The sequence below is a fragment of the Oncorhynchus gorbuscha genome, linkage group LG16 (genome assembly GCF_021184085.1).
Source record: "Oncorhynchus gorbuscha isolate QuinsamMale2020 ecotype Even-year linkage group LG16, OgorEven_v1.0, whole genome shotgun sequence".
Classification (NCBI taxonomy): Eukaryota; Metazoa; Chordata; class Actinopteri; order Salmoniformes; family Salmonidae; genus Oncorhynchus; species Oncorhynchus gorbuscha.
In genome coordinates this window covers 38,621,082-38,634,075 of record NC_060188.1, presented here as the reverse complement: position 1 = coordinate 38,634,075, position 12,994 = coordinate 38,621,082, and the positions used below count along the sequence as shown (strand labels likewise).

Below are 12,994 nucleotides of genomic sequence, written 5' to 3'. Positions count from 1 at the left end.
GCAGTGATTACAGCCTCAAGTCATCTTGGGTAGGACGTTACAAGCTTGGCACACCTGTATTTGGGGAGTTTTTCCCATTCTTCTCTGCAGATCCTCTCAAGCTCAGTCTGGTTCAATACTTAAGGCATGAAATTTACCCCATTACACCTATTTCATGTCATCTACTGTTGCACAGCTATTTTCAGGTCTCTCCAGAGATGTTCGATCGGGTCCAGGCTCTGGCTGGGCCACAAGGACATTCAGAGACTTGTCCTGAAGCTACTCCTGCATTGTCTTGGCTGTGTGCTTATGGTTGTTGTCCCGTGTGGAAAGGTGAATCTTTGCCCCAGTCTGAGGTCCTGAGTGCTCTGGAGCAGGTTTTCATCAAGGATCTCTCTTTACTTTACTCCATTCATCTTTCCCTCGATCCGGACTTGTCTCCCAGTCCCTGCCGCTGAAAAACATCCCCACAGCATGATGTTGCCACCACTATGCTTCACCATAGGGATGGTGCCAGGATACCTTAAGACGTGACGCTTGGCATTCAGGCCAAAGAGTTCAATCTTCGTTTCATCAGACCAGAGAATCTTGTTTCTCATGGACTGAGAGTCCTTTAGGTGCCTTTTGGCAATCTCCAAGCGGGCTGTCGTGTGCCTTTTACTGAGGAGTGGCTTCTGTCTGGCCATTCTACCATAAATACCTGATTGGTGGAGTGCTGCAGAGATGTCCTTCTGGAAGGTTCTGGAGCTCTGTCAGAGTGACCATCAGGTTTTTTGCCACCTCCCTGACCAGGGCCCTTCTCCCCCGATTTCTCAGTTTAGCCGGGCAGTCAGCTCTTGGAAGAGTCTTGGTGGTTCCAAACTTCTTCCATTTATGAATGATGGAGGCCACTGTGTTCTTGGAGACCTTCAATGCTGCAGACATTTTTTGGAACACTTCCCCAGATCTTTGCCTCAACAGAATCGTGTCTCTGTTTTTTTTCTGACATGCACGGTCAACTGTGGGACCTTATATAGACCAGTGTGTCTAAATCATGTCCAATCAATTGAATTTACCACAGGTGGCCTCCAATCAAGTTGTAGAAACATCTCAAGGATGATCAATGGAAGCAGGAGGCACCTGAGCTTAATTTCGAGTCTCATAGCAAAGGTCTGAATACTTATGTAAATAACGTATTTCTGTGTTTTATTTTTAATAGATTTGCAAAAATGTCTAAAAGCATGTTTTCACTTTGTCATTAAGGGGTATTGGGTGTAGATTGATGAGAAAAAAGGTTTTTGAATTCTTTCCAAATGCACTGTACATTCTTGTCCCTGTAACAGTAGCCCGTCTCCCTCCCTCTTCCACCTCCCACCCGTATCCATTTTGTGAGAATTGGGAGGTCTGTAAATCTCTGTCCCTGTCAGTGTGCAGGGAGGGAGCCGATTGGGAGGGGAGAGGATGAGCCCTCTAAGAGGCTGAGATCTGATTAGAGAGGGCACAATCACCGCGTGACACCGCCTCACTCACACATCACCCAGTGTGTGCATTCATTTAGGACTAATCCACGCCATCAAATTCAAGCCCCATCTCACAGAAGGAAGATCCTCTCTCCCAAAGGTTTGCTGACGGAAAAGAGATCCCAGTGGTACTGTAGTGTTCCCTCTCCGAGAGACAACATAGATAGAGGTCCATGGACGTTATGTTAGCTCTGCTCTAACGCCCTGGTCTAATTACTGCTCTGGTCTCACTCTCATGTCATCAATCAAAATAACACAATGAGAGGGTTTTCCTCTTTTCTAGATTTTATAATGCCTTTTTTTTCTACATCAGCAGTTGTCACAAAGTGCTTTACAGTAACCCAGCCTAGACCCCAAAGAGCAAAGCAGAAGTGAGGGGATTGGGGACTAAAATGGTGAAAGGAAGATACACAATGCGTCTCTCACGGTATCATAAAATAGGTTAAAGTGCACAGTTTACGTTTAGTCTTTTCTTCTAGTGGAGGATGTTAACAGTAGTAACAGGCAGAGGTAAACACAACATGCATTAAAATACATTTTAATAATGTATTGAGTCATCAATTATTAATCTGAATGTCAAACAAGTAGCATCGGACCATCATGAGGAGAACAGCTTACCCCCTGGCCATTTCTATGAGTTCTTCCTGATTCCTATCGACATATTCCCTGCTCTAACTTGGACAGTGCACTTAAAAAAAAAAAACTAAAAAAGTCCAAGTCAATTATATTCTAAGGAAACAGTACATCTAAGGAAACAGTACTGTTTCTAAGGAAAACAGTACATCTGAAACATCTGGGGATGAATAGCATTGCTGTTGTGATTCAAAGCTTTTCTCTTAAAAATGCACATTTGTCTGCAGCTATCCACATCTCCCATAACTCTGGACAACCTCCCAGACAAAACAGACAGAGTAGATGACAGTCATCTACATGGGGTAAATTTCAAACCTTAAGTATTGAATTTAAAATCCAAATAAATCTTAAAACGTGAAAAATAGTGAATAATGATTTTTTTAAAGAGTGAAACAATGAATGTAAAAATAAAATAAAAATGATATCAATAAGCAAAACAAAACAACTTGCAAGCAAATCATTTTAAATCGAGAGCAAAACTTGAATTTTAAAGCAGTAACAAATGATTTGAAAACTAATGCCAAAATAGTCCAGTTTTCTATTTAAATTCCTATCTATTAATTAATATGTTTACCTATCTAGTTAAATGGTTTGTCATGAAAGGTATTATATAGATATGCTTCTAATGGAACACGCATGTGACAAACACGTCTCGCAACGTCATGGTGATACAAATTATAATAGCCAATGTATACACATCAGTGGCTATCCAATAATTATTGACACGTACAGTTTTTAAGTATGTTAGATTAGTTGGCTTGCTTAGTTGTTTGACTAGCTAGCCAAATAGAATGAATCGCCAGACTCTGCACGCCTGTCGCTAGCCACTGCCAGCCCTAGTGAAAGGTTTGCCCGTATGTTTTTACTAAACCAAGTGATGTCACGTCCGAATAGGCCATTGTGATTTTAGACCCATGACGAATGTCTCCAGTTAGCTAGCTAGCTACATCATTGTATTTAGGCCAGGGACACGTATGTACACCACTTAGTGATGGAAAAGAGACCTGGAATGGAATTTACACCATCTGGAATGGAATTAATGGAATGGTATCAAACACATAGTTTCCATATTTTTAATATCATTCCATTCACTCCATTCCAGCCATTATTATGAGCCGTCCTCTCCTCATCAGCTGCCTGTGAACTGCCGGGCAAGAAGAGCATAGGGGAAATAGATTTAACAGTTGGTTGTTGGAAAATGTGAACTGAAAACTAATTTTGCATTAGTTTTCAAATAATTTGCTCTTGCTTTAAAATTATTTGCTTGCAATTTGTTTATTTTTTATCTCAACATCCATTATTTCACTTCTCCTCAAAAATAGAACTTTTACATTTAGAACATTATTTTTCATGTTTACGAATTTTTTGATTTTTGAAAACAATACTTAAGGCGTGAAATTGACCCCATACACCTATTTCATGTCATCTACTTCATCATAGACTGAGATGACATGAGCAGTCTTTATAGAGGTAAAGAGGTTATGAATGCCATGTGTTTTAGTAGTAATGGTAAGATGGAGACAGCAGTCTGGTGGCCTTGAGATCCTCTCCTTTCCCTCCCATACAAATGCAGGCCGACCTTATAAAAGGACACAGCCACAGACAGCAGACTGGGAGGATGGAGGGGGGGGGTTGTAAATATTCTTCTGATGGATGAGAGAGGACGGTACCTGAATTATTTACACTCTGTGGTCCTTGGGGAGAAAGCACACAGGGGTGTGGATTGGGGGCGAGGGGGGGGTGCTAAGCTCCTGGTGAGTAGGTGGAGGGGGTTGGGGGGCAAGGGTTTGGTAGTTTGTAGGTCAGTGGGTGAGGCAGGGTCATTCACTCGGAAACAGGCTTAACCTGGGTTCTTAGTGATGGAGGAGGGGGGTTATTGGCAGCCATCAGCCCCCCTCCAGCCCTCATGCCCTTGAGAAGGTGCTAGAAACGGCGATAGTAGTAATATGCTTTTATGGAGGAAATGTGGGGGAGGGGAGAACGTAATTTGTCTACATTGTTTTGCCTCAGAAATTGTATGATTTACTCATTATTCCCAATTAGATTGTGAGGAGTATTAAGAGACAATAATATGAGGAAAATCACTTCACCATTTGTCAATTGACTTTACACATTTTTTTTAGGAATTGCAAATCAATTGAGAATAGATTCATGTGAAGCAGGGTAAGCTAATATGAATATGAACAACATATTGGGTGAAACCCATTATTGAAAATGAATATCTAGCATTTCTTGACTGATATTTTATTTTTTTAAGAATTCAGATGAACCTGAATAAAAATATATATTATTTTACTCCAGCTGCTAACTTTCACCCGAGGCTCCTGTCTTCACCTCAGTACCTTCATACATCGAGGAGAAACGAGTGAGCTGTACTCCTCAGAGCCTGTAACATGTACGTTTCTGTGAAAGCCTTCCGTTCCCTCCAGGACATGCAGCACTGGGAAGACTGCAGAACCCTACAGTATAGATCTTACGGTTACCCATATAGTGAAACGAGCAGGGTACGCTTCCCTCTGAGACAATGCAACAACACTTTCAGTATAAAGAATGGCACTGGTTAAGCCCTCCTGGAAAGAGCAGTAGTCTGGCCGCTTAGAGGTGAAGCAGATTAAAGAGAGAGAAAATGTGTTGGTCCTGCCTGGCTTTCACATGAGAGAATGGGAGAGAAAATGTTGAGTTAAGCTTGTCTTATGTGTTGCATTTGTCTGACGCCAGTGTCATCTGCCTATCTGGTGGTTCAGCTTAATCCTATATGGTTATTTCAGCTCTCTCTCTCTCCTCTCACTGCCCAGCCCCTGATCCATCCACGCATAAACTCAGCAAAAAAAGAAACATCCCCTTTTTCAGGACCCTGTCTTTAAAAAATAATTCGTAAAAATCCAAATCACTTCGCAGATCTTCATTATAAAGGGTTTAAACACTGTTTCCCATAAACAATTAATGAACACGCACCTGAGGAACGGTCGTTAATACACTAACAGATTACAGACGGTAGGCAATTAAGGTCACTGTTATGAAAACTTAGGACACTAAAGAGGTCTTTCTACGAACTTTGAAAAACACCAAAAGAAAGATGCCCAGGGTCCCTGTTCATCTGCATGAACGTGCCTTAGGCATGCTGAACGGAGGAATGAGGACTGCAGATGTGGGCAGGGCAATAAATTGCAATGTGGGCAAAAACCCACCGTCGCTGGACCAGACAGGACTGTCAAAAAGTGCTCTTCACTGACGAGTCAGGGTTTTGTCTCACCAGGGATGATGGTCGGATTCACATCTATCTTCAAAGGAATGAGCGTTACACCGAGTCCTGTACTCTGGACCGGGATCGATTTGGAGGTGGAGGGTCCGTCTTGATCTGGGGCGGTGTGTCACAACATCATCGGACTGAGCTTGTTGTCATTGCAGGCAATCTCAACGCTGTGCGTTACAGGGAAAACATCCTCCTCCCTCATGTGGTACCCTTCCTGGAGGCTCATCCTGACATAACCCTCCAGCATGACAATGCCACCAGCCATACTGCTCGTTCTGTGCGTGATTTCCTGCAAGACAGGAACGTCAATGTTCTGCCATGGCCAGCGAAGAGCACGGATCTCAATCCCATTGAGCATGTCTGGGACCTGTTGGATCGGAGGGTGAGGGCTAGGGCCATTCCCCCCAGAAATGTCTGGGAACTTGCAGGTGCCTTGGTGGAAGAGTGGGGTAACATCTCACAGCAAGAACTGGCACATCTGGTGCAGTCCATGAGGAGGAGATGTACTGCAGAACTTAATGCAGCTGATGGCCACACCAGACTGTTACTTCTGATTTGTACCCCCCCCCCACCCCCTCTTTGTTCGGGGACACATTATTCAATTTATGTTAGTCACATGTCTGTGGAACTTGTTCAGTTTATGTCTCAGTTGTTGAATCTTATGTACATACAAATATTTACACATGTTAAGTTGGCTGAAAATAAATGCAGTTGACAGTGAGTTTATTTAGCTTTAGATAACAGAGGGGGCTGGGCTGGGCTCAACATGATTGCGCTGCTTACTGTTGCCTAACTCTTGATATAGACCAGAATCAATGAATCAAAGTCATATGCAAGACGGAAATCAACATGGAAAAGAGTAGAATCCTGTTTGTGCCTTTGCTTAGTGTTGCTATATTGCATATTTCAGTATTGCATAGAGAACTCAACTTTAATTCTGAAAAAGCAAACAATCTGATTACCTGCACTACTCTGACACCAGCAACCCCAATGCTTTATTCCACTGCTATAGGCTACAGCACAGACCCTAAACGATACAGCATAACCAGCCATAGGGAAAGCAGGATGAATTGTCTATAAGAGTGCGTGTCCTTTACATTTACAACCAACTTATAGGATATTGAATTTTGAATGACCTTTTTTTATTTGAAACAATTACGATTAGCCAATTAAAAATGAAAATTAGGAGCCAATAATGTCTCTCTAAATGAATTACTGCGTTGTTATCAATAAATATTTAGGCTACTCATGTGGTTGATACGAAATGGTCAACATAATGCTGTATCTGTCGTTCTGCCCCTGAACAAGGCAGTTAACCCACTGTTCCTAGGCCGTCATTGAAAATAAGAATTTGTTCTTAACTGACTTGCCTAGTTAAATAAAGGTTAAAAAAAAATAAAAAAATCAGGAAATCAGTCAATTGAAATAAATTCATTAGGCCCTAATCTAAAGAATTCACACGACTGGGCAGGGGTGCAGCATAGGCCCACCCACTGGAGAGCCAGGCACAGCCAATCAGAATGGGTTTTTCCCCACAAAATGACTTTATTACAGACAGAAATACTCCCCCTGTGTATAATGATCATGCTGTTTAAGTAGCTTCTTGATATGTCACACCTGTCAGGTGGATGGATTATCTTGGCAAAGGAGAAATTCTCACTAACAGGGATGTAAACACATTTGTACACTAAAATTTGAAAGAAAAAGGTTTTCTGTGCATATTGAACATTTCTGGGATTTCTTATTTCAGCTCATGAAACATGGGACCAACACTTTACATGTTGCGTTTATAGTTTTGTTCAGTGTACTTGGCCAGAGGGATAAACCTATTTCCCTGTGTGAACTCCCCGGGATAATCTCAATTGCGTCCTCCTCGTATTCTCTCTCCTCGCTTCCTTCCCTAAACACATTGGAGAAGGTCAAAGGGGAGGGTCCTCTGGCTTTCTCATCCAATGGGTTTTGAGAAGGAGGCGAGGAGAGAGAGGATAGAGGACACGAGGAGAATGGGATTTAGATTCTCCCACCGAGGCTCCTCTGACCCGCTTCTCAAGCATCGGGATGTGCGTAGCTTCAGTGATTCATTCGGAATACACAGACATCCGTGACTGCATTGTGTATTCTCCAATATCTGACCTTCTCAATATATAATGCAACGCTATAGGCTAATGCCAGACATCCATTAATTCTACATAGCTTAACACTTTTTTTCTGAGCAAGAGACTGTAGAGACTCATAGCTATGACAACTCAGCATTGCCGCGGGAAGTAGTCGTGCTGATGATCACAATAAATAAATACAATTATTTATATACATTTTAAAAAATTGTTTACCAAATTAGTGCACTAGGCCTTTATTACTCCTGCATGAAAATAATCGTCAGCAGAGCGGGAGAACCCCCCCAAGGACCTTACATGTTCTGTTTCGAGGCGAATTGGCTCTGGCAGCCAACACAGCCAAAAAACTCCATCTAAACGTGAATTGAATCTCAATTGCAGTACGGTTCGAGAAACATAAATCCCCCGACTTTCAAATCACATCAAAATGATTTCACAAACGCTAAATGTATACTGTTTTAACCGATTTTAACACAGTTGGAGCTGACAGTATTTCTTTTATGTGACAACATGTTAGTGGCGTCCGTTTTCAGTTTGAAGACAGGTGTTCGGGGACGCAGATAAATAATTACCACAGGTACACCTCCTTCCTATGTGTTTGCCATAAATAAGCTCTGTAACATGGAAATATGGTCTTATGGGAACCCCAACCCTATAAACATGTAGTAATTTAACCTTTGTTTTTTATTAAATTATGTATCGCTTATATGAACGATTTAGGCCTACGTTTCCAAAAGGCCTATGTTTCCAAAACCGTACCGTGCCGTGGCTCTTAAAAAACTCCCCCAGGGATAATATACTATCGTCAATAGGAGCTAAAGTTACGTACTTAGGTCTATATATGAGGTACCATAGAGCATGCTTTTGTAGAACAGTTGATGGCACACTGAGCTACTGGTCAGAAGGTAGAAGGTGGAAGATTCGAGCTACACTCCCTGCCTCCTTTCATTACAATACCTTCAGTTGCATAGTTGTGGTCCCGGAGGAAGCTGTTGTTTATTTTGCGGGTGTCGATTTCTTCATCCATTTGTGACACTTATTTTGTAAACCAGAAACAGAGAAACAAGTATCCATGGTCCTGAAACATCGCTTCAGCACAGGATCGGCGCAAGCTGCGCGCTTTTCGTCATGATTAGACCCTTTCCAGAAATAAGAATGTGGAAAAAAGGCAGAAACCTCAACGTTTGCTCCTGAACGAATAAATAACCGTTCGAAACAATATCATAGGAGGAAAAAGCCTGTCCCTTTCGAGACGACCGTTGAATCGTCGGTTGTCTGCCAATAATAGGCTCAGATTAAAGTGGCAGAAAACGAACTATAAAACTGACAGCAAGAAAATAGCTGCGCATTACGTCTCCATTGTCAGAGGCGCAATACAACAGTCCAGAAATCAGAGCAGGGTGTGTGCGCTGGTTCTTATTTTGCTCCAGTCTGCTTGCATCGCAGCGTCCGTTTCCTCTTGGATCACCCCGTTTCGCCTCGACGTGTCGCTCTGCCGCCAAACCTCACCGGGTGCTTCACTGCCAGCCTGCTGTTGCCACTGCCCATTCGCGCATTGCGTTACTGGCTCCGCCCCGACAGCTTGCCTCTGTCGACCTGCGTCAGCATCACAAGTGATGTGTTCGCACATGCTGGGGCAGAGCGCAGGGAAGCGCCCTCATATTAGGGGGATACGGTGGTCACATATTTGATTTTTGTTGATCAACAAACATACAATATATCGATGCCCTTCAAATCGTTTCTGATCATTTACCCTAAAAAGTATGTGTGTGCCTGCCTGCTTGTGTCCCTGTGCCCACACTGTAATTTCCCCTAGTTGTGGTTGGGCATGGTGGTGTTGGTGGCTGTGGCTGTCAGAGACCTCCCCCCTACCCATCCTGCCCCTACATGTTAAATAATCTGTGCTGTAGGATCATGTTTTAACAGCCCACTGCCCTTCAGCTAGGTCTGGATAAATCACAGCCATTATCTACATCCCCAAATGACGAAGGTCACTGATGCATGCCATGAAAATAAGTTCCATCCACCCCATTTATGACCAGTTGAATATTCCCCAATCCAATTGTCTCCGTTGTCATGGTTCTCCGTACCATGACAAACCATTCCCCTCAACCCCTAATCCTTTTAATAAGGAGATAGTCCTCACCAAACCCTGAATAATCTGGGTTCACATTCACTCTAAATGGTATAGAATCTGTCTTTGCCGTCATGGGGTTTGAACAAACTGTTATGATAATTCTATTTGGGCGCTGAGGGGTATAAGCAACAGGAAGAGGGAATTAAAAAGGCATTGATTTTCTCCAGAATCACCACACTGGGATGTGCTCTATTACTGGGAGACTGGGAGACTGCATTAGAGAGGCCTTCTGATGGATGACATTAACAGGCAGAGCTCATTGCTGTCCTTGGGAAGGAGGAGGGCTTAGATGTATTATTATTCTGTATGCAGACAGGCACACACACACACACACACACACACACACACACACACACACACACACACACACACACACACACACACACACACACACACACACACACACACACACACACACACACACACACACACACACACACACACACACACACACACACACACACACACACACACACACACACACACACACAAGGGGTTCTAAGGGGCTTGCAGAAAGACCATTTTATTCTGCAATGATACTGTAGGGGGTGGAAATAGCCTTGAGGAAGCCAAGACTGAGATCAATAATCTGACTGCTTTAATTAAAGCTTCTGCGTCCAGGACACACAACCACAGCAGCAGTCTGTTGACTGAAACCTCTCTCTACTGGCCTGTTCACTGTAAAATATACCACCGACCAAACCCATTTCCAATCCAAAGCCTCTGTATTATAGTGGTGATGGTTAAGAGAAACATACATTACATGACCAATGACCTCGCTTGTGCACGGGGGCAATGCCATGCTGGAACAGGAAAGGGCCTTCCCCAAACTGTTGCCACAAAGTTGGAAGCAAAGAATTGTCTAGAATGTCATTGTAAGCTGTAGCGTTAAGATTTCCCTTCCCTGGAACTAAAACAGCTCCACACCATTATTCCTCCTCCACCAAACTTTACAGTTGACACTATGCATTGGGGCAGGTAGTGTTCTCCTGGATCCGCCAAACCCTGATTCATCTGTCGGACTGCCAGGCGGTGAAGCCTGATTCATCTCTCCAGAGAACGCGTTTCCACTGCTCCAGAGTCCAATGGCGGCGAGCTTTACACCACTCCAGCCGACGCTTAGCATTGCGTATGGTGATCTTAGGCTTGTGTGCGGCTGCTCGGCCATGGAAACCCATTTCATGAAGCTCCTGACAAGCAGTTATTGTAATGACCTTGCTTCCAGATGCAGTTTGGAACTCGGCAGTGAGTGTTGCAACCGATACAGGCAATGTTTACATGCTACGCGCTTCAGCAATCGGCGGTCCCGTTCTGAGGCATTCTCTGGCCTACCACTTCGCGGCTGAGCTGTTGTGAGCGTGTTCGTGTTTGCGCGCACTGTGCACACACACATAAGTGTGATTTCCGAATAATCATTACATCGGTCATTGGGAGTGCATATTGCAGAGTATTCCAGCACAACACTTGTATTAGCATCCCTCCTCTCATAATAGGACACCTGCTTCTAAGCTGTGAGAACCACAGCGCCACTCATCGAAAAACACACAGACAATAATTACCTAATTATAACACACAATCGCTCTTGTGGATGCCGTGGTAATTGCATGACCTGGGGAAGGAGCCTGATTGGAACACGCAGGGCTGTCCTCCATGGAGAGCATGGCCAGGGTTTGCCTCCAAATCGGCTCTGACGTTCAACCTGCCCCCTGTGCCCACCTGGCGCCTGGCTGCTGCTGCAGTGGCTTATGGGGGAATACTCCCCTGATGTGCTGTGTTCCTTCTCTCCCATCCCCCCTCTCTCACTCCGTCACCCCATAACCCTCCTCCAACCACATCAAGCCCAGCGCCGCCACCTCGGTCAGTGTGCTCTGTTCACCCAGGAGAGGTAGCTAGCGCCTCAGCTCCACGGGCTGAGTTGTGCAGTGCTATGGTTACTAGCCATCCATCCTGCCCTTACACACTGGAGCCCTCTGCATCTATGGGAACAGAAAACGTCACGCAGGTCTTAATGACCTCACAGTCCCTATAGAGGGACACAAAGCATGGAGAGTAGAGAGATCACTACATAAAATACAGCGAGACTCGCGATCCAGACTAGCCATATACAAGCACTAATGGAGCAGACGAGAAAAGAAAGGAGAGCTCCTCTTCTTAAACAACACACATCCGTGATTACAAATGCAGAGCACAAAGTGGTAGACTCTGGGTGGCCTAATTGAATTCATAGCAAATAGGATTGAGCCATACGCCGATCTGGCTAGCTGCCACGGTGAAGAGGTGCAGAGGGACACGTTCGCCTGGAGCTGGAGAACCTGCAAGTCCTGTGATGGAAAGCACCCTGCCAGCTCCAAATGAAATAACCAATGTGTTGCAACAAGACCTCACCGACTGCAGAACTGTCAAAACTGCCCTCTTGAATTCCCGGGGAACACGACTGTTAAGTATAGAAAGTTGCAGGCAAAGACCTATTTTGAAGAAGAAAAATGAAAAGGGTAATCATGAGGGCATGATTTTGTGGGTTTGATTGGTGATGTTTTCTCCTCAGGTAGTGAGGTTTTACATGTTGCCTTATGGAGAATGTTCTTATAGCAGTAACATTGTCTGAATTAGCTACGAGAGGGGAATTATTTTGAAAATAAGTTCTGTCAAGCCCCTGTCGACTCAGACACCTCGATATGCTCCACAAACTGCTCTTTGGAAGGGTGCCAACTCGTCTATTTTAGGCAGGGGGTTTGGAGCTGCAAGGTAGAGTAAAATAGAAGACAGGAAGGAGAGGGTGAAAGAGGGTGGAGGAGAGAGAAATGCACGGTGAACAAAAATATAGGTCACACACTCACAGGATGGAAAATGGATTTAGTGAGAAACAGCCAGAATGAGATGGACTGAGAGAGAGAAAGAGAGAGAGAGAGAGATGCAGTAGTCATCATGTTTTAAGAAGGACTATTAGATTATCCTCCTACAGGCTGCTTTTAATCTGCTCTCCCTCAGCCTGACCTTTATCTTCTCTCTCTCTCTCTCTCTCTCTCTCTCTCTCTCTCTCTCTCTCTCTCTCTCTCTCTCTCTCTCTCTCTCTCTCTCTCTCTCTCTCTCCTCTCCCTCTCCTCTCCTCTCCTCTCCTCTCCTCTCCTCTCTCTCTCTCTCTCTCTCTCTCTCTCTCTCTCTCTCTCTGTCTCTCTCTCTTATTTTAAACCTAGTCCTCTCACTTATTTTAGTCCTGGGCTGGGATCCATAAAACCACGAACAATAACAGCTACAGAATCACATATAACATACAATAACATGGCATTGGTTTGATATCGCTGTGAAACACAGTTCTGTGTGTCACGCCCTGACCGTAGAGAACATTATATGTCTCTATTTTGGTTTGGTCAGGGTGTGA

At 44.1% G+C, this 12,994-nt stretch overlaps 1 protein-coding gene across 1 annotated transcript in view; it reads right to left on the bottom strand.

Annotated features, from left to right (window-relative positions):
• Window positions 1-9,014, bottom strand: part of ppp2r2bb (protein phosphatase 2, regulatory subunit B, beta b) — a 60,537-nt gene extending 51,523 nt beyond the window's left edge. Inside the window, exon 1 of the mRNA XM_046306577.1 lies at window positions 8,436-9,014. Coding sequence (XP_046162533.1) covers window positions 8,436-8,505 — 70 coding nt within the window. The 5' untranslated portion in view covers window positions 8,506-9,014. The remainder of the gene's footprint in view (window positions 1-8,435) is intronic.
• Window positions 9,015-12,994: the final 3,980 nt, after the last annotated feature.